At 43.0% G+C, this 22,605-nt stretch overlaps 1 protein-coding gene across 2 annotated transcripts in view; it reads left to right on the top strand.

The window, feature by feature from the left end:
- The window catches only part of RUNDC3B (RUN domain containing 3B), a 101,933-nt gene that overhangs the window by 69,057 nt on the left and 10,271 nt on the right, over positions 1–22,605 (top strand). Inside the window, exon 9 of one of the 2 annotated variants that reach the window (XM_072154248.1) lies at positions 9,954–10,100. The exons of the other annotated variant lie outside the window; for it this stretch is intronic. Coding sequence (XP_072010349.1) covers positions 9,954–10,100 — 147 coding nt within the window. The remainder of the gene's footprint in view (positions 1–9,953; positions 10,101–22,605) is intronic. 2 annotated transcript variants of the gene reach the window in all.

Raw genomic sequence — 22,605 nt, 5'->3', positions numbered from 1 at the left:
TGCAGGCGGAGAGGGAGATGAATCTGTGTCTATTAAAGGGTCACGGCCTTGTGAAGTATTGACTGTCACTGTTTTATTAAAGGGGAACTCCACCGTGTCCTAATAAAGAAGAAGAGATAAATCCGTATCTTGGGCCCCTTCTTATAATCTCAGACAAGTTTGTTTGTTGAAAGGCCCCTCCAACCACTAATATCATTGCCCTGGAGTCCATAGATGTAGATGTAGTCGAGCCATGTACTTGTGTAACATCACATGGCCAGGTATATAACGAGCCGTGCACCTGTGTGACATCACATGACCGGGGATATAAGGAGCTGTGCACCTGTGTGACATCATATGACCGGGGATATAAGGAGCCGTGCACCTGTGAGGCATCACATGACCAGGGATATAACGAGCCGTGCACCTTTGTGACATCACATGACAAGGGATATAAGGAGCTGTGCACCTGTGTGACATCACATGACAAGGGATATAAGGAGCTGTGCACCTGTGAGACATCACATGACCAGGGATATAATGAGCTGTGCACCTGGGTGACACCACATGACCAGGGATATAATGAGACATGCACCTGTGTGACATCACATGACCAGGGACATAACGAGCCGTGCCCCTGTGTGACATCACATGACCAGGTATATTTTCCTTTAGGTGCACGCCATCCTTGGCCCAAGCAATTTACAGGTTTATATCTTCGGTAATCCCTCAATTATCATGTTTCCAAAGAAAATGTTATGTTCCTATTCTTATTCTCATATAATCGCTGAATATCTACTATCAGTTTATCTACAAACCTGGTGCACTCAGCTCTGCACCGTGGTCTCCTGGCTGAGCTCTGCTACATCTGTATGTGGAGCTGTCATGTGCCTCATAGTTCTGGAATCACCTACCTCTCATGTGCCTCATAGTTCTGGAATCACCTACCTCTCGTGTGCCTCATAGTTCTGGAATCACCTACCTCTCGCGTGCCTCATAGTTCTGGAATCACCTACCTCTCGTGTTCCTCATAGTTCTGGAATCACCTACCTCTCGTGTTCCTCATAGTTCTGGAATCACCTACCTCTCATGTGCCTCATAGTTCTGGAATCACCTACCTCTCATGTTCCTCATAGTTCTGGAATCACCTACCTCTCATGTGCCTCATAGTTCTGGAATCACCTACCTCTCATGTGCCTCATAGTTCTGGAATCACCTACCTCTAGTGTGCCTCATAGTTCTGGAATCACCTACCTCTCATGTGCCTCATAGTTCTGGAATCACCTACCTCTCATGTTCCTCATAGTTCTGGAATCACCTACCTCTCATGTGCCTCATAGTTCTGGAATCACCTACCTCTCATGTGCCTCCTAGTTCTGGAATCACCTACCTCTCATGTGCCTCATAGTTCTGGAATCACCTACCTCTCGTGTTCCTCATAGTTCTGGAATCACCTACCTCTCGTGTTCCTCATAGTTCTGGAATCACATACCTCTCATGTGCCTCATAGTTCTGGAATCACCTACCTCTCGTGTGCCTCATAGTTCTGGAATCACCTACCTCTCGTGTTCCTCATAGTTCTGGAATCACCTACCTCTCGTGTGCCTCATAGTTCTGGAATCACCTACCTCTTGTGTGCCTCATAGTTCTGGAATCACCTACCTCTCGTGTGCCTCATAGTTCTGGAATCACCTACCTCTAGTGTGCCTCATAGTTCTGGAATCACCTACCTCTCATGTGCCTCATAGTTCTGGAATCACCTACCTCTCGTGTTCCTCATAGTTCTGGAATCACCTACCTCTCGTGTGCCTCATAGTTCTGGAATCACCTACCTCTCGTGTGCCTCATAGTTCTGGAATCACCTACCTCTAGTGTGCCTCATAGTTCTGGAATCACCTACCTCTCATGTGCCTCATAGTTCTGGAATCACCTACCTCTCGTGTTCCTCATAGTTCTGGAATCACCTACCTCTCGTGTGCCTCATAGTTCTGGAATCACCTACCTCTCGTGTGCCTCATAGTTCTGGAATCACCTACCTCTCGTGTGCCTCATAGTTCTGGAATCACCTACCTCTCATGTGCCTCATAGTTCTGGAATCACCTACCTCTCATTTGCCTGACTGCTTTTGCTCTCATTTGTGTATCTTATGTAATGACGGATATCAGGTTTACAGACAGATCTCCTGCTTTTCTCGATGTGAAGGCCGCCATCTGTTCTACGCTCTTCCCTTGTGATTTCATAACTTGTTTCTGAATGACAAAAACCTTGACACGTTTCTTACACGAACAGTGTGAATTATTCCCTATAAGAGAACACTGGCATGTCATACTTTGAGCGGACCATGAATTCATAGAAGGCAATATTCATATTCATCGTGGCCCCTAGACATCCCCAGGAGCCAAATATTTGAGGACTGTAATTTTACTATAAGAACAAATGTGGGATCCAACAGTTTCAAGGCTATAGATTCCATACAACCCAAATTGGGAGGTGTCACACGTGGCATTTTGAATCAGTTTTTGGCCTGTTTTTAAGCATGCGTTTTTGTCCATTTTTCCCAATTATCTTAATTATACACTACTGGGCGCTGGCTGGTTATATACTACTGAAGGGTTGGCTATAGACTACTGAGGGCTGGCTATATACTACAGGAGGCTGGCAGGCTATATACTACTGTGGGCTGGCTATATACTACTGTGGGCTGACTATATACTACTGAGGGCTGGCTATATACTACAGGGGGCTGGCAGGCTATATACTACTGAGGGCTGGCTATATACTACATGGGGCTGGCAGGCTATATACTACTGAGGGCTGGCTATATACTACATGGGGCTGGCAGGCTATATACTACTGTGGGCTGGCTATATACTACAGGGGGTTGGCAAGCTATATAGTACAGGGGACTTGCTGGCTATATACTGGGGTTGCTGTGACTAATGAATTTCCCACCCTTAGCTTATACTCAAGTCAATAGGTTTTCCCTGTTTTTGGTGGTAAAATTAGGAGCCTCGCCTTATACTCGGGTCGGCTTATACTCAGGTCGGCTTAGACTCGTGTATATACGGTACAAAACGCATGTCTTTTGCGTTTAAAAACGGACTGTTAGTATTTAGTATCCTTTGACAATCATGAACTAATCTAATATGCAAGAAATTATGGACTTTCAATACCCTGTTTTCCCAAAAATAAGACACCCTCCCCTGAAAATAATACCTAGCACTATTTTTTTTTCAAGCTCGACCTAGCGGCAGTCATTGCTACAGCCCCCCCCCCCCTCCCCCCCCCCACGCCTTACATTAGCATGTGTAGATGATGGAGGATGCGTTCACACGTGATGTGAACACATGAATTTTGAAGCGCCATACATCAGCTAAAGAGAGATATGCCTAATTACTTGACTGTTAACCTTTACAAAACACGTGTGTTAACACAAATGTTGAAATTGCATTAACATGTGTGTTTTATTAACGCGTTTTGTAAATGCAACTGTTAACAGCAATTTAATTAGACAAATCTCTCTTCCGATGTTGTATTGCGTTTCAAAACTCTTGCGTCAACGCCACGTGTGAACGCAGCCTTAGATGCTGCAAGTGGTCGTGACACGGTTAAGAATTCAGGGGTAGAAAATCACTGACAGTTGCACTTGGAAGAGATTGGGACCAATGATTCCAATAGAAATGGAGTCACGTGAAATTCAGAGTTTGGAGAGTTTTAAGGATTTTGTACACGTTGTTGATGTGAATCCTTGCTCATGGGTAAATAAAACATCCCCTGAAAATAAAACCTAGTGCCTCTTTAGAAGCAAAAATTAATATAAGACTGTCTAATTTTTGGGGAAACACGGTAGTTAGAAGGTCACAGGTGACAGACAGCTGGTATATGCTTATCCAGTGATGTAACATGAAGCTGATGGGCCCCAGTGCCAGTCTGTTCTAGGCTCCCGGTTATAATGTATGGTTTATAGTACTAGTCTTCTCATATGGGAAAGTGACACCTTGCGGGCCCCCTAAGCATTTTGGGCCCAGTTGTGACCGCACCCTTTGCAACCTTCTAAAGTTACCTCCCTGTACTAAAGGCCTAAGATATTATGAAAAACAAGACAGAGCCGGATTTGCACACCCGGGACCCACCAGAAGAAGTGACAACAAGAACCAGATAAGGACTAGCTCGCTGAATGGTGGGGGTCTCAGTGATAGGACTCCCACAGATCACAAGGATTCATTGTACCGGTTGTAGCTTAAAGAGGACCTGTCACCCATAATTTCGGCACTAGGAGATGTTACTAAAGTAAGCAGCTCCTAGTGCTTGAACAAAGCTGCAGTGTTAGAAGGATAGTGTTACCGGAAACCAATCTAACACTGCGGCGGGGTACAGTGTAATCATCGGAGCGCTCGCAAAGCGGTCCGATGTATTCATGAGGGGGCTGTCCGTGGTGCTGCCTCTTCCCCGGACCGCCCTGCACGCTCCATTGGGTGGCGGTGACTGCTGCACGTCATGTGGCAGTCACCGCCCCTAGCCACGCCCCAACTCCGCCCCCTCATGAATAGTAAGCAGCTCCTAGTGGCGACATTTTTGGTGATTCACTGTCCATGGATAGCACTGCACTCGTCAGCACCATAGAGATGCCTAGAACAGCAAGGCGCATGCACGACAGGCTGCTTTATTCATCTGGATTACAAGGGGGGGGTGCAAAGGATCACCATTGTTAATATCCTTAGGGTCCCAATACTGAGACCCCCAGCAATAAGCATGTTACTGGTTGTCACTGGACAGCCCCTTTATCAAATGTTTAGTGGGACAATCCTACAAAATTTGGGACAGGTATGAGAACATGTGCACTTTTAGTCACATCTAAAGCCATGTTCATACCTGCGTTCAGCAAAATCAGTTCCACCTTAAATAACATTGCAGCCTGACGATGAGTGTAACCAAATAACTGCATTCGGGTAAGAACTGGGCCTAATAGGTTATTTCTGTGTCAAAATTAGTCACTCACAGTGATTGGTACCAATTGAAGTGTTCTCATGCTGGACCTTTGTGGAACATTATTTTGGGGTCCATCCGAGACTTTACTAATGCTATGAGGGGTACCCTGCTTGTATGTGAGTACAAGACACTACTGAGGAATATACTTTTATATACCTTCCCCCACAAGCCTATAGATGAATGCACCAGCAGCTCACAGGTAATTAGAAAGAGAGGAATTTTCCAATCTTTTCCAATTTTTATTGAATTTCCCTTCAAGAGAGCAGAATTATAATTGTACAATGGTTGAAAACCTCCTACACACAACGTATGACAAAAACTTCACCCACGCAAAGACTTGCTGAAAGCCGGCAGATTGAGGCGGCATTATCCGCAAACATGGTGCGTGTCGAAGGTGGGAAAAACAACAGCCTCATACAATGGCCGCTCATACAGTGTGTATAGTGTCCTGGCCCTAATGAGGGACGTTCGGAACATCTCATGTACCCGTAACTTTCACCTTTACCTCATAAATAATAGCTGGGGGCAATGCTGACATCATGGCGCATTATGAAGCCATAATAAAGCACCCAGAGGCTTATGGGAGTCAGCGTCGGACTGGGACACTTTGGGTCCACACTATAACAATAGAGAACATGTGCACATCTACTTTGCTTTGTCTTCTCCTCAGAGACAATGAGGGACGTTTATCAGAGGTAAAACAGTTCTAGTTACTTACGGAAACCAATGAGAGCTCAGCTTTAATTTTATACACATAAAAGCTGAGTTCTAATTGGTTGCCATGGGAAACTAGAATAGTTCTGCTCTCAGACATTTCTGATAAATCACTCTCATTAATGTATATAAGGTTCATCCAAAATATATCTACACATTGGGGAGGATTTATTTAGGCTTGTACTCGAGTACAAGCCTTGAAGAAGTCGCAGTTCCTGGCACAAGGCCAGGAATTGTGACTTTTTCCCCTTTATGCCACCTCAAAGTCAAGTGCTCTCTGCCGTGACGCGGAGAGGGCCGTTGTGTGAGGCAGAGGCAACCCGCATCGGCATAGTAGTTATAGACTGCTCCAGTTCTTGACTCTGATACGATGGATCAGCTCTTAATAACTTCCCCCTCCCCTCATTAAGTGTCTACAGTTTTCTGCTATGGTTCTGCAGTTACTGATTTTTTGGTAAGTGAATGGTGGAGACTAGTGTAGATCAGACCTGGTCTTAGGTTCGACCTGGCGGACATTGCGCCTATATCTACTATGAGGCAGGAGCCTCTAGTAACACCAGAGCACCTTAGCAGATAAACAGGGGCACTGCACCTCTGCTCCGACACCACACCCCCTCCAGTTGTTGTATTGTGTTGTATTGTGTTTCAAAACGAAACGTAAACAGCACGTGTGAACGCGGCCGCAGTGTATGTCACCGTTATCACCCAGGATGCATTACATCCTGCTCTGTACCTTCCCCCAAATAGTCCATTCTTCCTTCTCTTTCCATTTTTCACCCCTCATTAATCATCCTAGGATGCCCCCCCACCACCGTCGGCAACTCTTCCGAGCAAGCAAGTAGCAACATCACAAGAAGTAAATGAAAATGTCACCAGGAAATATTGTGAAGTGTTGGCAATTATATGACGGCGATTTATCAAATAATTGCAGTGATGACTAAGCAAAGGAAGGAGGCCTGAGGCGGCAGATAGCGCCGCACGTGAAATTACATTCATTGTAGATTAATTGAATGGTTCCTGGGCCTGTTCACCCTGGGACAGCCACTGCCACCCCACAAAGAGGCCCTGACGACTTCATCATGGAGGATTACACACCGCGTGTAATAACAGGCTACATAACGATGTTTGTATTCCGCCAGCTTCCTCATGAAATTTATGTTTTAAAGGAAATCAACCAGTTGCAAAAACACCCAAAATTTTAGAAATACTCACCTCCGCTCCTCTTCATCTTGATCCCGGAGCTGTCCTCCGCTAGTCTTGACATGCCGGGATCCCCTAGAAAAGTGCAGGGACGAGATTTCCAGTGCTCCGAGCTGTCCAGTGCTCTGTGGTGCTAACTATACGTGCCCCCAATGTGTCAATGTGTCATGTCCCTCTTCCATACTAGTAGCATGGGAGAGGGAGATGATTTCACATGAGTGGCGTGAATCCAGCATGGGAGAGGGAGGTGCGGGGGCATGCATAATTAGCAGCCCGGAGCACCGGACATCTTGTTCCCGCACTCCGGGCTGCTAATTATCTTTACTAAAAGATCCCAGCGTCTCAAGCTTAGCGGAGGACAGTGTCGGGATCAAAATTGGTGTTTTTACAACTGGTTGATTCCTTTAAGTGTTTGTGTTGTTTTTGTCCTATAATGGAGTTGGGTCTTTCAGACAAAGGTAATATGTAGATATTATCTTGGTGATAAAGGAAATTGTCAGACAAATATAAGCTAATAATCTGGTTAATATAGTCGTTAAAGTGGACGTTTTGTCACTGGCACAAATTCCAAAATTTTGTATCCTTTAATGGGTATTGCTCCACTGATTCCAACACGGATGGAATTTTTTGTACCATGCCCGAGCAATCGTTGTTAATGTTTTACCAATGATATTAGACAATTTCTTGATATGTAAAGTGAAGCCTCCTTTCTTTTATTTCAGAGACTCCTGTCCATAAAATGGCTGCAGATTGAGGGTCATGTGACCTCTATCTGGCCATGAGCAATCTCCCTGCCAGGGCCTTAATATTATATTAATGAATACTATCATAATGTTTTGGCAGGGTGATTGCTCATGAACATATGACCCTCCATGTGTGGCCATGTTATGGACAGGACAGGTAAAGTGGACAACCCCTTTAACACTTTTCGGATTTCTCTCTTTAATGATAAATCTGTCAAAATTTATGACTGTTACAGGGAATCTACCACTAGCTGGTAGACATATTAAACTCCAAATACTCACCTCCGCTCCTCTTGATGTTGATCCTGGTGCTGTCCTTCTCTTGACACGGCAGAATCACCTAGAAGAGAAACTTATAATTAGCAGACCGAAAAACGGGGACGTCAATTATGCTAATTATGCACACCCCTCTCTCATGCTAGAAACTGTTTAAAATACTTGATAAATATAATGCAAGAGAGTATAGACAATTTTTTCGGTGAAACAAATAAAAGTTGTTTGAAGTAAACCAATGGCAAGGCTTTTGAGGCAAAATAAAATATCAGCCATCGGGATCATTGTTAGGCCACCAGATGCCATAATGGCCCATCATCAAACCCATTTTCCCCACAGTTACATCACATTGGGTTAAAGCGGGGATAAGTTCTCTTTGGTCCACCTTGTTACCTTCATCACTTATGCTGAGCACCTCAGTGTTCCTCCTCTAGCTTTACCCATGATATGGACATCAGGTTCCTTACCCTCAGCAGGTTCTCGATTCCTCTACTGCATGAACTGACTTAGACTTCAGTTCTTTTGTAGACACTGGGGTGGCACTGGCAGCCAAGAGCCGATTGGGATCTGGAAAATGTAAACCATTGATCTACGATTTTTGAAGCCCTATTGGCTCTAAAAGTTGGGGAAGGACTTTTGGGGCACTTCTCATTTGGAGCACTTGCTCTCATAGCGACAAAAGTTAATTTATTAAACTGGAATGTAATCATGAAACGTAATTCCGCCTGGTTTCTCACATTAATAATCTGTTCTCGTTGTCATTTTAAGCTACAATTTCACAATCCATTGTCTTAGAGACCAAACAGCCAAAAAAAACCATGCTGCGATCAAATGAACAATACCATGGTAACAACCCGATCTACTAAATAATGTGCTCTGATATAGGTATCTGTGCAGGGCTGCCTGGTGGGGATGGTCTGAACGTGATAACCTCTTTAAGTATATTCTATTAGGGCATTTAAGGCCACAGAATCAGAAGAAACCTTGTATTAGCAAGTGTGAAGCAGGAATGTCTCTCCTTCAGGGCCACCACATCATATCATGGGTGGGACAAGAGATTTTAAGAATGTGTATCATGTCTAATGTATGTAACTTCAATATAGTTTGTAGACCTCTGACCATCAGATTGGACACATCCACTTCTAATCCCACCCCTTCCACTGGAACCCTAGTCCCGAATACCCATTCTTTTGTTTTTCTTAATAGAACATTATCAACTTGGAAATTAGGGATGGTTCAATTACCGGATTCCATTAATGGAATCCAAAAAGATATGAAAACATTTAGGTTCCAATTCATTCTGCTCCTCATGGGTGGGGCTTTGTAGTCACATGACACACGAATAGAGAGGAGTAATAACCATATGGCTCACTCAGTTTCTCATCAGATTCCAATACATTTTTAGTGCTGTAGGAGGCTAAGTCCCCTCCCGCTAAGCTCCGTCTTTGATACACCATTTATGTAAATAGGCGTTGTGTGAGGCTAAATTTCAGCTGTGGTGGTATGGCAGAGAATCATACTTCTAGCCTTCCTCACAAGTTGCAGCTAGAGCATCTTATGGTCAATATATAATCAAGGGAAACGTCAAACAAGGTCCCCATTGAAACAAGGTCCTCTTTAAAGGACATCTACCAATTGTACTAATAGTAGACATGTCCTGCTAAGAAGTCCCTGATGACTGATGTTCCTGGTAGTCATAGTCTCACTAAACTTTATCTTTGTTTGTCCTTCTTCCGATAGAAATTATCTATAGATGCCTCATTTTTTAACCTATTTTGATCTAAACTGGTAGGTATATTCCGAAATTGATATCTTGTGTGTCCAGAATTCTCCATTACAAATCCTGCCGGTATGACCACTATGGAGGATCTGCCTGTCCATATAGCACCCAAAGGAAATCTCGTCTTCTGGTTAGGCTATCGGGATCGGCCTGCTGTCATCTCCCACCCATCCTTCATCTCCATTTCCCATGTGAGCGTCCATCGTGCCTCCATTCGTTGTGTGGCCTCTATTTGGATAGAAAATGAAGGCGTTCCCCTGTCTATATCTTCACAGGACGGTACTAAAGAATAATGACTTAAGATCGAGACAGGAGTTAACCACTCACCTCACCAATCAGTGGCCTTCCCCAGGAGCTCTGGATGTTAAAGCTGTGGCCCTGGAGACTTTGCTCTACCAAAAGCACAATGAACAGTGGGATGAGTAAGTGTCATATGTCATTGTTGTCAAAGTCATTCCACCGGCAAACCCAACCTGTAGACCAGAGCAATTGACGTTCAGCTCCTCGGAAAACAATTAAGCTCTTAAGGCCCTTAAAGTCACTCTAAGGGCCTATAGTATATACTATAGTATACTATAATACTATCATAGACGACTGTAGAAAAAGTACAATTAAAGGAGCACTCCATCAAAACTGATACCAATGTCTATGTCTAGTACTGGGCCTAAGGGGGCGGAGCATGACACAAGTAGTCGTAGAACACTGAAGATTATTCTGTCCCTATACATTGTAGATACACATAGATAGCCGCGAGCTTAGTAAAATGGGTCAAACATAGCAAATGAAGGGGATTGCATTGCAACACCGGGCACCAAAATTACGGCAAAACTTTGTCATAAAGTAAGACAACTAATACATGGTGTACATTTTTCCAGACATGCCTTTACTTTTACCCAGAAATCTGCAATTTTGAAGAAAATTTGGTTTAAAATTTATGCAAAGTAGTTTCTCATTGCATCGTGGTAGTGGCCATGTCTTCTGGTGCACCCATGGTCTTCTTTGTAGATTTCCTTTCTACTAAAAATTTATTGGGTTAGTCCTAATGGGTGGTTCTGGGCGAGAAAATGGGTGCACCAGCAGGGAAGATCATTTGCATAAAAATAAAACCTGAATTTTTCTCTAAAAGGGTTAAAAAGTGACCAGCCTGAAGCTATATCCTTTTTAACTCTTTAAAATGTATACTGAAATAATCCAAAACAGAAGCGGCAGAAGGTTTCGCGCCCTATCAATGTGCTAGGCAGAGGGTAGGGTGCGTAGTGTGTGATTTTTTAGAGGTTTCGAACACATTTGGGTGCAATGTATATATTGTGTAATATTTAAAATAGCAATAGCCTTATTTTGGATCAAAAAACAAAACCCTTTTGCAGATGCTTCCTATATTGTGCAGAAAAAAAACATTAAAGAAGCATCCTGATGTCTTAGTGAATAGTGTCTCTTATCTGTACTAGTTAGAAACACTCATTTAAGTCAGACCATGGTCAGTCTGATTAGAATTCAGCTTAAATGAGTGTTTTTAACCACAGATAAGATGTAGACACTGAAGTGTCAGGCTGCTTCTCTGATGGCAGAGAGAAAAAACATCATCCAGTGATTGCAAGATGGGAAATCTATAGAAGAGAAACCAAACAAAAAAACAATGAATACATATTATAAACCTAAAATAATAAGAATATTATTATTATTCTTATTACAAAAAGTTGTACACATCATTTAAGGGAAAATCTACCATGAAAATCCATCATGATAAACCAGTGACACTTATAGATCCAGACACTGTGACTGTGGTAATCTTCTTATATTTGTTATACATGGCCTCCTTCCTTCTAAAATCAATGTTTAAAATTATGTTAATGAGTCAGAAGGGCTCTTGGGGGCTTTACCAGAGCCCCCTCTGTAGCTTCACAGGCTGTTATACGGTATCCTCCCTCCCCTCTGCTCTCTCAGAACTTCCCCCTACTTCTGCCTGCCTGTAATCTTACAGGATAGTAGGGGGAGTGTTCCTGCACAGTGTAAAAGCCTGTGAAGCTACAGCAAGGAGGGGCTCTTGCAACACCCCCAGACCCTTTCTACCAATAAGATTATGACAGTCACGGTGTTTGAAACCATCAGTAAGTGTCCCTGGTTTATCATGATGGATTTTGACGGTAGAATTCGCATTTATTTATTTTTCTTGAGGAAAAAGGGGGTTTAAATGGGTTTTCCAGAACTTATCGTTAGAATAGGTAATCAGGATAAATAATATAATAATGAGAATACAGCATAATTTTTTTTTTGTTCCCCCCGTTTATGGTGCATGACCCTACATTTATGTGATGTGTCATAGTTACATGACAGACTCTATGATCTTATTACACTATCGACTATTGGTTGATGTTTGCATTTTTCTTTTTAATTTGTCACCAAATTTTTATGTATATAGACACACACCAAGACTACATTCACACTGCCGTACGGGGGACATATGTACGGCCAACGTATATACACCATATATGCGTCCCCCATAGGCGGCGCCGTACGGGAGCGGTACAGTGCCGCACACCGTGACTGTGGTAACCTGTTTATATTTCTTATCCATGGCCTCCTTCCTTCTAAAATCAACATTTAAAATTATGCTAATGAGCCTTAAGGGATGTGGGCGTGTTATCAAAGCTCCTCTGTGCTGCATATTCAAAGGCTGTTACATTCTGAAGGAGCACTTCCCCCCTCCCGCTGTGTGCTCAATGCTGCCGAGACTACAGGAAGTCCAGGGGGGAGGGTGCACTGTAGCTTCTGTAACACGCCTATAGCCCTTCACCCTTATTAGCATAATTTTATCCTGAAGGGCTATGGGCATGTTACAGAAGCCCCTCTGTTCGCCAACTTCACAAGCTGTTGTTACACTGTGCAGCAGCATATCTCAATCTCACCCTTCCCCCTGCACTTCCTGTAATCTTGGCAGCAGTGATCACACATTGGGAGGGGGGAAGTGCTTCTTCAGAATTTAACAGCCTTTGAATATGCAGTACAGAGGGGCTTTAATTACATGCCCATAGCCTATCATTAGGCTCGTTAGCATAATTTAACATTTTGATTTTAGATGGAAGGAGGCCATGGATATGTATTATCACAGGATGCCTGGTTTATCGTGATAGATTTTGATGGTAGATTTCCTTTGAATAGTTCTCGTATGCGGCGAACCTTGTAGGCCCTTTATGGGACAAATGAGGCAAAATTCTGTCAGATTTGCATATATAGAAATCTCTATGTAGTGCCTAAGGGGTTATATCCCCATCTCGGCTGGTCATAGTGTGAGGTGATTAGAGTTACGGAAACATCATCACATAATGGGGCACATTTACTTACCCGGTCCCTGCGTGATCCCCAATCTGGACTGTCCGACGAGGATGAACTCTGCCGCGATTCACATAGATCGTGCGCCCGATATTCGGCATGTGTCGCTCCCGCTCAGGTCCGCTGGAGTTCACCTTCATCTTCCCGGTGCATGTAAGTGCTTGGCTTGCGACACAATTTTTAAGTTAAATCCCGCGGTTTGTCCGAATCCGTTGGATCATCCAACGACCCGCCCCCCAATTTCTGTCGCATGAATCCCGGGGCAATTCAGGGGAAATCGGCGCAAATCGGAAATATTCGGGTAACACGTTGGGAAAACGAAAATCGGGCCCTTAGTAAATGACCCCCATTGTTTCTGTGAGTCCACTTTCCCTCAGGAGTTCCGGAACCTCCATAGAACATTGGTGTTTGTCTGTTTCTACAACTTAAAGATGGGACAGGGCTGTTCTCTTCTCGGCTGAGAGGAGAATACAGGCAGTCCCCGGGTTACATACAAGATAGGGTCTGTAGGTTTGTTCTTAAGTTGAATTTGTATGTAAGTCGGAACTGTATATTTTATCATTGTAATCCCAGTCAGAAATTTTTTGGTCTCTGTGACAATTGGATTTTAAAAATGTTGGGTTGTTATTAGAACCAGGATTGACTATAAAGCTTCATTACAGACGCCTGTGATAACTGTTATAGCTGATTATTGTAGCCTAGGACTAAAGTACAGTAATTACCAACATCCAGAGGTCCGTTTGTAACTAGGGGTCGTATGTAAGTCGAGTGTTCTTAAGTAGGGGACCGCCTGTAATATAAAATGATTTGTGCTCCGAGATTCCAGACATCTGTTTCCCTACAACTGATTAGCATTTATAATGACACGTCTGATGGGAATGTTACATTTTAAAAAAATCAACCTTTAGTTTCTAAAAGTATGTGCCCCCTGATCGACAGCAATGACATGATTACAAGTGTATGAGTGGTTCGCGATGCACAATTACTGCTTTACTGCCGGTTGTGAAACCCTAAATAAACCGTGAGCCGTCGCTTGTTAGGATTGAGATCTTTGCGGTGATGAACATGAAGGATGTCATTTTCTAGAACATCATAATGGCTAAAATGACATGTGCTACTCGGGGAGAGAGGCAGAAAATGCTGAAATTAGTAGTTACTCAACAGCTCTGCTGCCCACACGCGCTGACGGCTTATGTTCCACTTGTCAGGGCTGTTGTGGGATTTCCAACCTGCGCCACTTAAAGGGGAAAGGATGTGCAGAAATACCTCTACCTCTGTTATGTCATATTACATAAAATTAATGGGGCAGATTTACTTACCCGGTCCATTCGCGATCCAGCGGCGGGTTCTCCGGCGCTGATTCGGGTTCTGCTGGGATTCACTAAGGTCCGTGCGCCGATATTCCCCAAGAGTCGCTGCTGCGCCGAGGTCCGCCGGAGTTCACTTGCTTTTTCCTGGTGTATGTGAGTGCTTGATCTTGCGACACAAATGGCTTGTTAAATTCCACGTTTTTTCCGAATCCTTCGGGTTGTCTGACGGCCACACACCCCCCCCCCCCCGATTTCTGTTGCGTGAAAGTCAGCGCAATTGCGCCAAAAATCGATCGCGTGCGCCACAATCCCGTGAAATACGGCGCAAAACGGAAATATTCTGGAAAAACCTGACGGATTCGCAGCTGCGGACCCTTAGTAAATGTGCCCCAATATGTGCAAATATAGGCAGTCCCCGGGTTACATACAAGATAGGGTCTGTTCTTAAGTTGAATTTGTATGTAAGTCGAAACTGTATATTTTATAATGGTAAATCCATACAAAAAAAAATGTTTTGCCCCAGTGACAATTGGAGTTTCCAAGTTTTTTGCTGTAATGGGTCCAAGGATTATCCATAAAGATCCATCACAGACACCTTACAGCTGATCATTGCAGTCTGGGACTATAGTAACATCCAGAGACTTCACCAGAGGTCACAGTGGGCAGAGGGGTCCGTCTGTAACTAGGGGGACATCTGTAAGTCGGGTGTCCTTAAGTAGGGGACCGCCTGTACTCAGCCCTGCCTTCTTGACTATCTGAATCATTAACGTTCCTGTATGTCTTAAAGGAGTTATATTATTTGGACAACCTTTGTGTTAAATTTGGCTAATAGAGGCTATGTAGGAGTCATTGGAGTTAGACATAGTTCTCCAAATTTAATGTGAACTCTCGAGATCCAAAGCCGCTGATAACTGATCATATAAGATCCTATCAATAACACAATACTTCCAATTTAAAAGGAACCTGTCACTAGGTTTTACCCCACTGCCCCCTCAGGTCGGGTATGAAACGTTCTTTTTAGAATTCCCTCTTTTATGGGAAATCGCAACCATTTACCGATAAAAAAAAAAATCTCTCCTGCAGTCTGGAAAATATGACTCTTCTCACCTCAATTTCATATGAGATGAGTCGAATTTTGTGGTTGCGGGGGTTGTGTCACTTCAGAAGCTCCTATCTTCTGTTCTATAGCACCTAAGAAAATGTGTCTTGTGTCATTTTAAAGAAAAGGGATCTCATCTTTTGGTTCTGTGCTCTACAGAACTGGAGATACTGGATGTTAAAAAATAGACAGGATCTGGATCTTTATCTGCGGCTTGCATTTTTAACTGTGTCTTTATCTGCCTGCATCTCTGTTCTGTAGCTCACAAAGCCTGATGGGATCTGAAAGATGAGATTCTTATCTTTAATATGACACTAAAATTTTTCTAGGTGCTATAAAACTGAAAAATGGGCTCCTGAAGTGACATTACCCATGCGACCACTAGACTTGTGCAAATTAATTGAGAAGAGTCACATTTGCATGACTTTAGGGGAGATTTTACATAAAAGAGGGAATTCTAGAAAGGACATTTCATACTCTACCTGAGGGGGCTGGTATTCTAGTAATCTGGCTAAGTGGACCTGCCACCAGGATGCTTGTTAGATTATTAAAGGAAATCTACCACTGGGATGAAAGGCTATATGCAAATGAGCCTGAAGGGCTCTGGGCTCCATTAATACCTATGGAGCCTAGAGCCCCTCAGACTCATTTGCAAACAGTCCTTCATCCTGGTGGTAGATGCCTTTTAATCTATTCATTGCTTCATTAGTTTGTGGCCACTAAGGTATGCCTCTGCACCTAATAGAAGCCCCGCATAGCACTATTATAGTTGCCAAATAAACAAGTACAGAAATCATCTATTTTTGTGAGTCCCTAAGGGTAGACATCAATGCACATGTGCGACCACCACTTCATTCATACAAGGGGACTGGGACCTCTGTTTAGGTGGTCAGACCACCACTAGTCGAATACCTATTGACTATCCTGATAGGTTTGTTCTTGGAGATCCCCTTTAATTTCACTTAAGTTCATTTACCCCCCTCCCCTCCCGCCATATACATATAATAACCTACAATGTGCACATCCTATATGCAGGAATTGAGTTACTCCACATATTTGCCAGACTACAAGGTGTTAACCAATTTTAATTTCAGCCTGAATGTCACACAATCTGCACAGAACAAACTGAACATTAGCTATTTCCATATGAATAGGCGAACGCAGCGATAAAAGAAGCCGACGTGACGCCCGGGGTCAGACGGTATTCTTCTGAATAGCGCTTCAAGCAGCGGTACATTAAATTACTACCTAGTCTGATGCGCTCAGTTTAATCACATTCACATGTGGATACATTATACACAGAGAAACCGGGATTAACTGGGGCGTCAGGATTAATGGAAGAGTCATGATGGCAGAGGACATGGCGCCCATGGGGATTTAAATAAATGGACATCGTCGATGTACCACTCTAATGATCTCTTACTTAAGACAAGGTGGCGGTGGGGAGTGACAAAATGTCACAAATTCTACTGTTTTGCAGCCAAAATGTTCAGTATAAAGTGCATACGACGGCTCTGTTCCTTGCCCTGGTCTGTATGTTTTTCACGATGGCTGCGGAGTGGACAGGGTCTTCTTAGTGTGAGGCATAGCTTATCTATTCTTAAAGGGAACCTGTCACCAGGGACCTCATTTTCACTAAAGACAGGTTGCAGAAGCCCATTACATCTGTAGTCCCTTTTCTAAGCATTTGCATTACAGTATAATTGTGTGTTATAACTTACCTTGCATCCTGTGGTAGTCACAGGGGTTGGGCTTTGGTTTGGATGCATTTCAAAAAACAACACGTGACTTGTCTGTGCTGCAGCCTCCTCAGCTCTCAGCCCCCACCTTTGTGCTCCTGTACAGCTCCTCCTATCCCCACTGATGTCATCAAGCTGTGACCTCTGTGAAGGAGCAGGAGGGAGGAGCTGTACAAGAGCACAAAGGTGGGGGCTAAGCTCTGAGAAGTGAGTAACATAGAAACGTCACATGTTTTTTGAAATGCATCCAAATCAAAGCCCAACCCCTGCAACTACCCCAGGATTTTGTCAGGAGGCAAGGTAAGTTATATACTGTAATACAAATGCATAGAAAAGGCAGAGGGACATATTTGCACTCCAGGTGTAATAAGCTTCTGCAACCTGTCTTTAGTGAAAATGAGGTCCCTGGTGACAGGTTCCCTTTAAGATATTATTGGTTATCTGGGAACAAAATAGCTTTTTCCATAGTAAAGGGTTTGACCACATAAAGCACTTTAACAGGGTATGTATAAGACCCATATTATACTTACCCTGTTAAAGGTTGCAATAGGTCATGTGACCCTCTCAGCAGCAGGATTCAGGACTTCCTGTGATGTTCCGTGTCCTGCTGGCTACCGGCAAATGGAGGAGGCCATGCAGTCATTACTGTGTGCATGCCTCTTCTGCCATAACCGCTCCAATATCAGTGTTAGGAGGGGCACGTGGACACATCCACTTCTCCTGGAAGACAGCAGGACTTCAAGGGAGTCCTGAGTCCTACTGCCCGGTGATCACGTGACTTGTTGAACAGCAAATTTTAACAGGTAAGTATAATATGGGGGGTATTATACTTGTATTTATACTACTCCTTTTACACTTTTATAATGTAAAGACACAAGTTTTTCAGCTCCATTCTTTCATTACATGAAGCATCTGCCTGACTAAAGTAGAAATATTATCAGTGTCAGGATATCGTCACCTCCCAGTACTATCTCTCTCTCTCTGCTCCGGAGATGCCTGTAAATAATTTTTATATGTCTCAATACCGCTCAAAGCAGCAACATAGAAAGACAAGCCACAAGCTGACTTTTTATCAGGATTTTACTAGCCTAAAAGCCTCAATAGTAATGTTCTGTACAGACACAATGTAGAAGTACAATATATGGAGATGTTGCAATACATGGCATTGCCTCAGAAATGTAAAAGAAAGAAAAAAGAGAAACTTTATAAATGTATATGTGTTGGTCAACCTTCTAGATACAGTAATATGTGCATGTAAAGAAGAACATTGCTATTGAGGCTTTTAGGCTCCCTCTAATAAGAGCTGAATTTGTGGTTCACTATGTTTCTGCTTTTGACACCTAGCGAATGCAGTTCAAATCCCATCTGAGACAAATGATTGTGTTGTGCTAAATAAAAATATTCCAGCCATCCCAGAAGCAGGGTGAGAGGTGACAGCCCTAGGTGAATAGAGCAGTGATGTACTTCTGTGATTAGCATTTCTATAAGAGATTACCCTATTCTTGTGATCAGTGGAGGCCGGACACTAATCCCAGCTGCACCCCCTTTCCCTTCATTAAGATGAGATCAGAGATCTTCCTTCCTCAACCAGCGTCTATTTTAGTAGATGTCGAACTAGGAAATTGCCTATGACCCTACTTCACTGTAGATGCTCCAGTATTGTTTAGTTGTGTATGGCGGTGTTATGTGGATACATAATGGCGGTATTGTGTGGAAAACATGAAGCTTTACCTACTTTACCTCTTTACATCGCATAGTTGTTTTATCCCAATGGTTTAGGCACAGATGGTATTGTATCTCTGCGTCCAATTGTCAATATTTTCAACTATCTGCTGTCAAATGGGCGGAGCCAGTCTGTCTGCTCCAGCACCGGACCACCCTTCTGACAGTAGAAAGCCTAATTAGCATTATTTCAGCAGTCAGTTTGCTAATTTAGTTCTCTGTACTGTCAAATGGGTTGTCTTTGAGTGTATCGGGCACAATGGCTCCACCCACCTGACAGTAGATCATTATACTCATTGAACAGTGGAGGATAGAGAGAAAATCTTAAATACTGCAGAATCAGTGGAACAGAACTTATGAAAAGATACAAAGAGTTAGACTAGAGTATAAGTTTAAGAAGTAATGCGGGGAGGATTGTCATGGCGCTGTATGGCAGTATTATATGGAGGAAAATTAAAACTAAATATGACAGTAGTTGGGTGACTTTTGTTGCCCTGGGCCCAATTTTTTACATAACTGGGGAAGCCCAACAGGCAGAGGTGCACCAGCCATGAGGCGAATTGAGACTCTTATGGGACAATACTCCAGATCAACCTTGGTCAATCGTGGTTTGTAGCTCCTGAGCATGGGGCACCACCCCCCCCCCCACCCCCACCATTGGGGTATAACGCAAATCCAGAAATTTTGGTTCAGCTCCAGCGATACAGTATCACAACGTATTTATTAATAAAATCACCAAGGTCAAAGTCACAACATCGTGGTTACATTTGGTCAGCGTGTTTCAGGCGCTTACTCATTACTGAGGGGCGTGTAATGCGCATGAAATGCGTTGACCACATATAATTATGGTGTTGTGACTTGGAACATGGGGATTTTATAAATAAAGATGTTGTGATATTGTATCAATGGGGCTGGACCTGAATTTTTGGATTTGAGTTGAGCCTCTTGCCTCAGGCAGCACCACCTTCAGCAAGATGGGAGGGGGCCAGCATGCTACATAGCAGGATCTGTCACTTAAAAGCATTGAGAACCAACTTACTAAAAAAATAACCTAATACACTACAATTGGATGGGGCGGAGAGGACGCCATTCTGTAGCTCGCCTCGGGCGGCAGAGTTTAGGATCACCCACTGCCGCCCAAAACCAGTAGAGGACTTACTGGATGACACAGTCCACAATTACTGATGGATGATCAGTACTTACCGGCTAAGCCATGTACTGTTTGGAGGTGATACAACACCTCGTACATATAAGCTTACAATATAAACTACAGAAACGTGAAGTCGCTTTATCTCACTCGGGAGAATATTGTGACTTTTTATTATTCTTTTTCTTCGGAAAAACAGAGAAAAGGTTAAATGTAAGCGACAGCGAAAACACCAAGCGGCTGGTGGCATTTGGACAGACTTTAAATATCAGCTAATTCATTAGTGAAAATGTTACATTTCGGGGGAAGAATATCATAAACATTGAAGCAGGAATGAGAATGCGCTGAATATAGTGCATTAGAGTACAGGCAGTCCCCGGGTTACGAACAAGACAGGTTCCATAGGTTTGTTCTTAAGTTGAATTTGTATGTAAGTCGAAACTGTATATTTTATAATTGTAGATCCAGACAAAAAATTTTTTGCCCCAGTGACAATTGGATTTTCTACATTTTTTGGTGTAATGGGAACAAGGATTATCAATAAAGCTTCATAACAGACACCTTACAGCTGATCATTGCAGTCTGGGACTATAGTAACATCCAGAGACTTCACCAGGGGTCACAGTGGTCCGTCTGTAACTAGGGGTGGTCTGTAAGTCGGGTGTCCTTAAGTAGGGGCCCGCCTAAATTTCCTTTTTTTTGTTTTACATTTTCTTAGTTTAATGACTTCCTTCCAGAAAGAGCGCCACTTTTGCACATAGGCCAGGTCTGGTATTGCATCTATAGGAGAGAAAGTATACAGAACATTGAGAAAATATGGATTGTGTGCCCTCCCCCTTTCCAATATTTCCCTGACTTTGCTGTTGTTGAATCCAGAACCCAATTTCTAAATAATTAAAATGGCAATTTTAATTGAATAATTTGAAGGGAATGTTCAAGAAGAGAAAAGGAAATTGCCAATTTAATCCAGAAACAGTGCCACATTTATGTAAAGGTCGTTTGTGGTATTGCAGTTCAGTTTTATTGAGGTGAATGAGGTTCGGCTGCAATACCAGATACAACCTTTAGACTAGTGTGGCACTGTTATGGAAGAAAGAGGTTCCGATCTAATTTCTTTAATACTGGGCACGGAGTAAGGGATCTTACAGTCCTGCTGCTCAGAAGCGCCAAATATGATCTGTAACCAGAATTAAAGCTAAAATTTAAAGAGGGTCATTTTTTAGTTGATCAGTGTGGGCATGGCACCCAGCACCCATCCACACCCCACAGGGGGACCTAGTATCTATTTGCTGGATTATAGTATTATTATGTTTGATTTTCGGTAGCTATGTCCAATAACATCCTTTACTTAAAGGGGTTGTCCAGATGTTAAAAAACCTGGCCGCTTTCTTCCATAAACAGGACCACGCCTCACCACGGTTTGTGCCGGTATTGCAGCTCATTTGTATAGAGGTGAATTGAGCTGACCTGCAGTACCAACACAAGCCATGGTTAGGTGTGGCGCTGTTTTTGGAAGAAAGCAGCCATGTTTTTACACCTCCAGACTTCACCTTTAACTGCATACACTTCATGTAGCCGCGCAGACTTGTTCGCGCGCCGTTAACTATCTCCGAAGAACATGGATATTTTTTCACACTTCTCACTGTAATATTTTGACATTACAAGACGCGATGAGACAGATGAAGAGGAAATAATGTAAGATGAGAATATATTGGAAATGATCTGAAATAGTTATGATTCCGGAGTCCAGGAAAGAAAATCTACATTTCTGAACATTTCTGATGTAAAACTGTGAATAACACTGGAACTGTGAAGTCCATCATATATAGGTGTGGCCTAGGGGAACAAAACATCAGCTTTAAAGGGGTTGTCCGACTTAAATAATAAAAACAGATAATTGATTAAGGTTGGGATCAACAGCAGAATCTTTTACTCTTTTCGTTAACATATATAAAGATGTAGTTCAAAATTCAGCTGGTTGCCCCAGGAAACAGACTACAATTTTCATGTGTTGTCAGACACGTGTTTAAGTTGTTTTATTGTCATGCCCTGGGAACACTAATCCCTCTACAAAGATTTTATCCAGAGTCCATTTGTGCAAAATTTTGGACATGAGTGAAGAAGAAAACATATTGTTAAAAGGGTTAGTGGAGAATATGACAAGTACCCCCTTGTTCTGTGTTTGAAATGAATGTCTCGATGCAGGAAGTTATTTCTTTCCTTTGCTTTACTATGAGTCTCTACCTTCAGGACATATGGTCTCCCTGTCCCATTCTGGATTCATTCTGCTGTACTGAAGAGATCCAGCCCCCTCAGTCACAGCTGGGTCCATAGCTGTCAAATAGCCCATGACTGAGAGTGCTGAATCTCTTCAGTCAACTACTATGAATTTTGTCCTCAGTCGAGGCAAAACATCATTGCAGAGCAGTGTTTACTATAGTAGTTTACTATAAATATACTATACTATAGTAATCTTATTTTGCAGTGAATGCCTTGCAGAATTTTCGTATTTCCAGATAATCCCCTTATGGGGTTTTACGGAGGTTGAAAACCATGGCTGCTTTCTTCCAAAAACAGTGT

This window comes from Engystomops pustulosus, chromosome 5 (assembly GCF_040894005.1).
Source record: "Engystomops pustulosus chromosome 5, aEngPut4.maternal, whole genome shotgun sequence".
Classification (NCBI taxonomy): Eukaryota; Metazoa; Chordata; class Amphibia; order Anura; family Leptodactylidae; genus Engystomops; species Engystomops pustulosus.
This window is presented reverse-complemented; position numbering and strand designations above follow the sequence as displayed.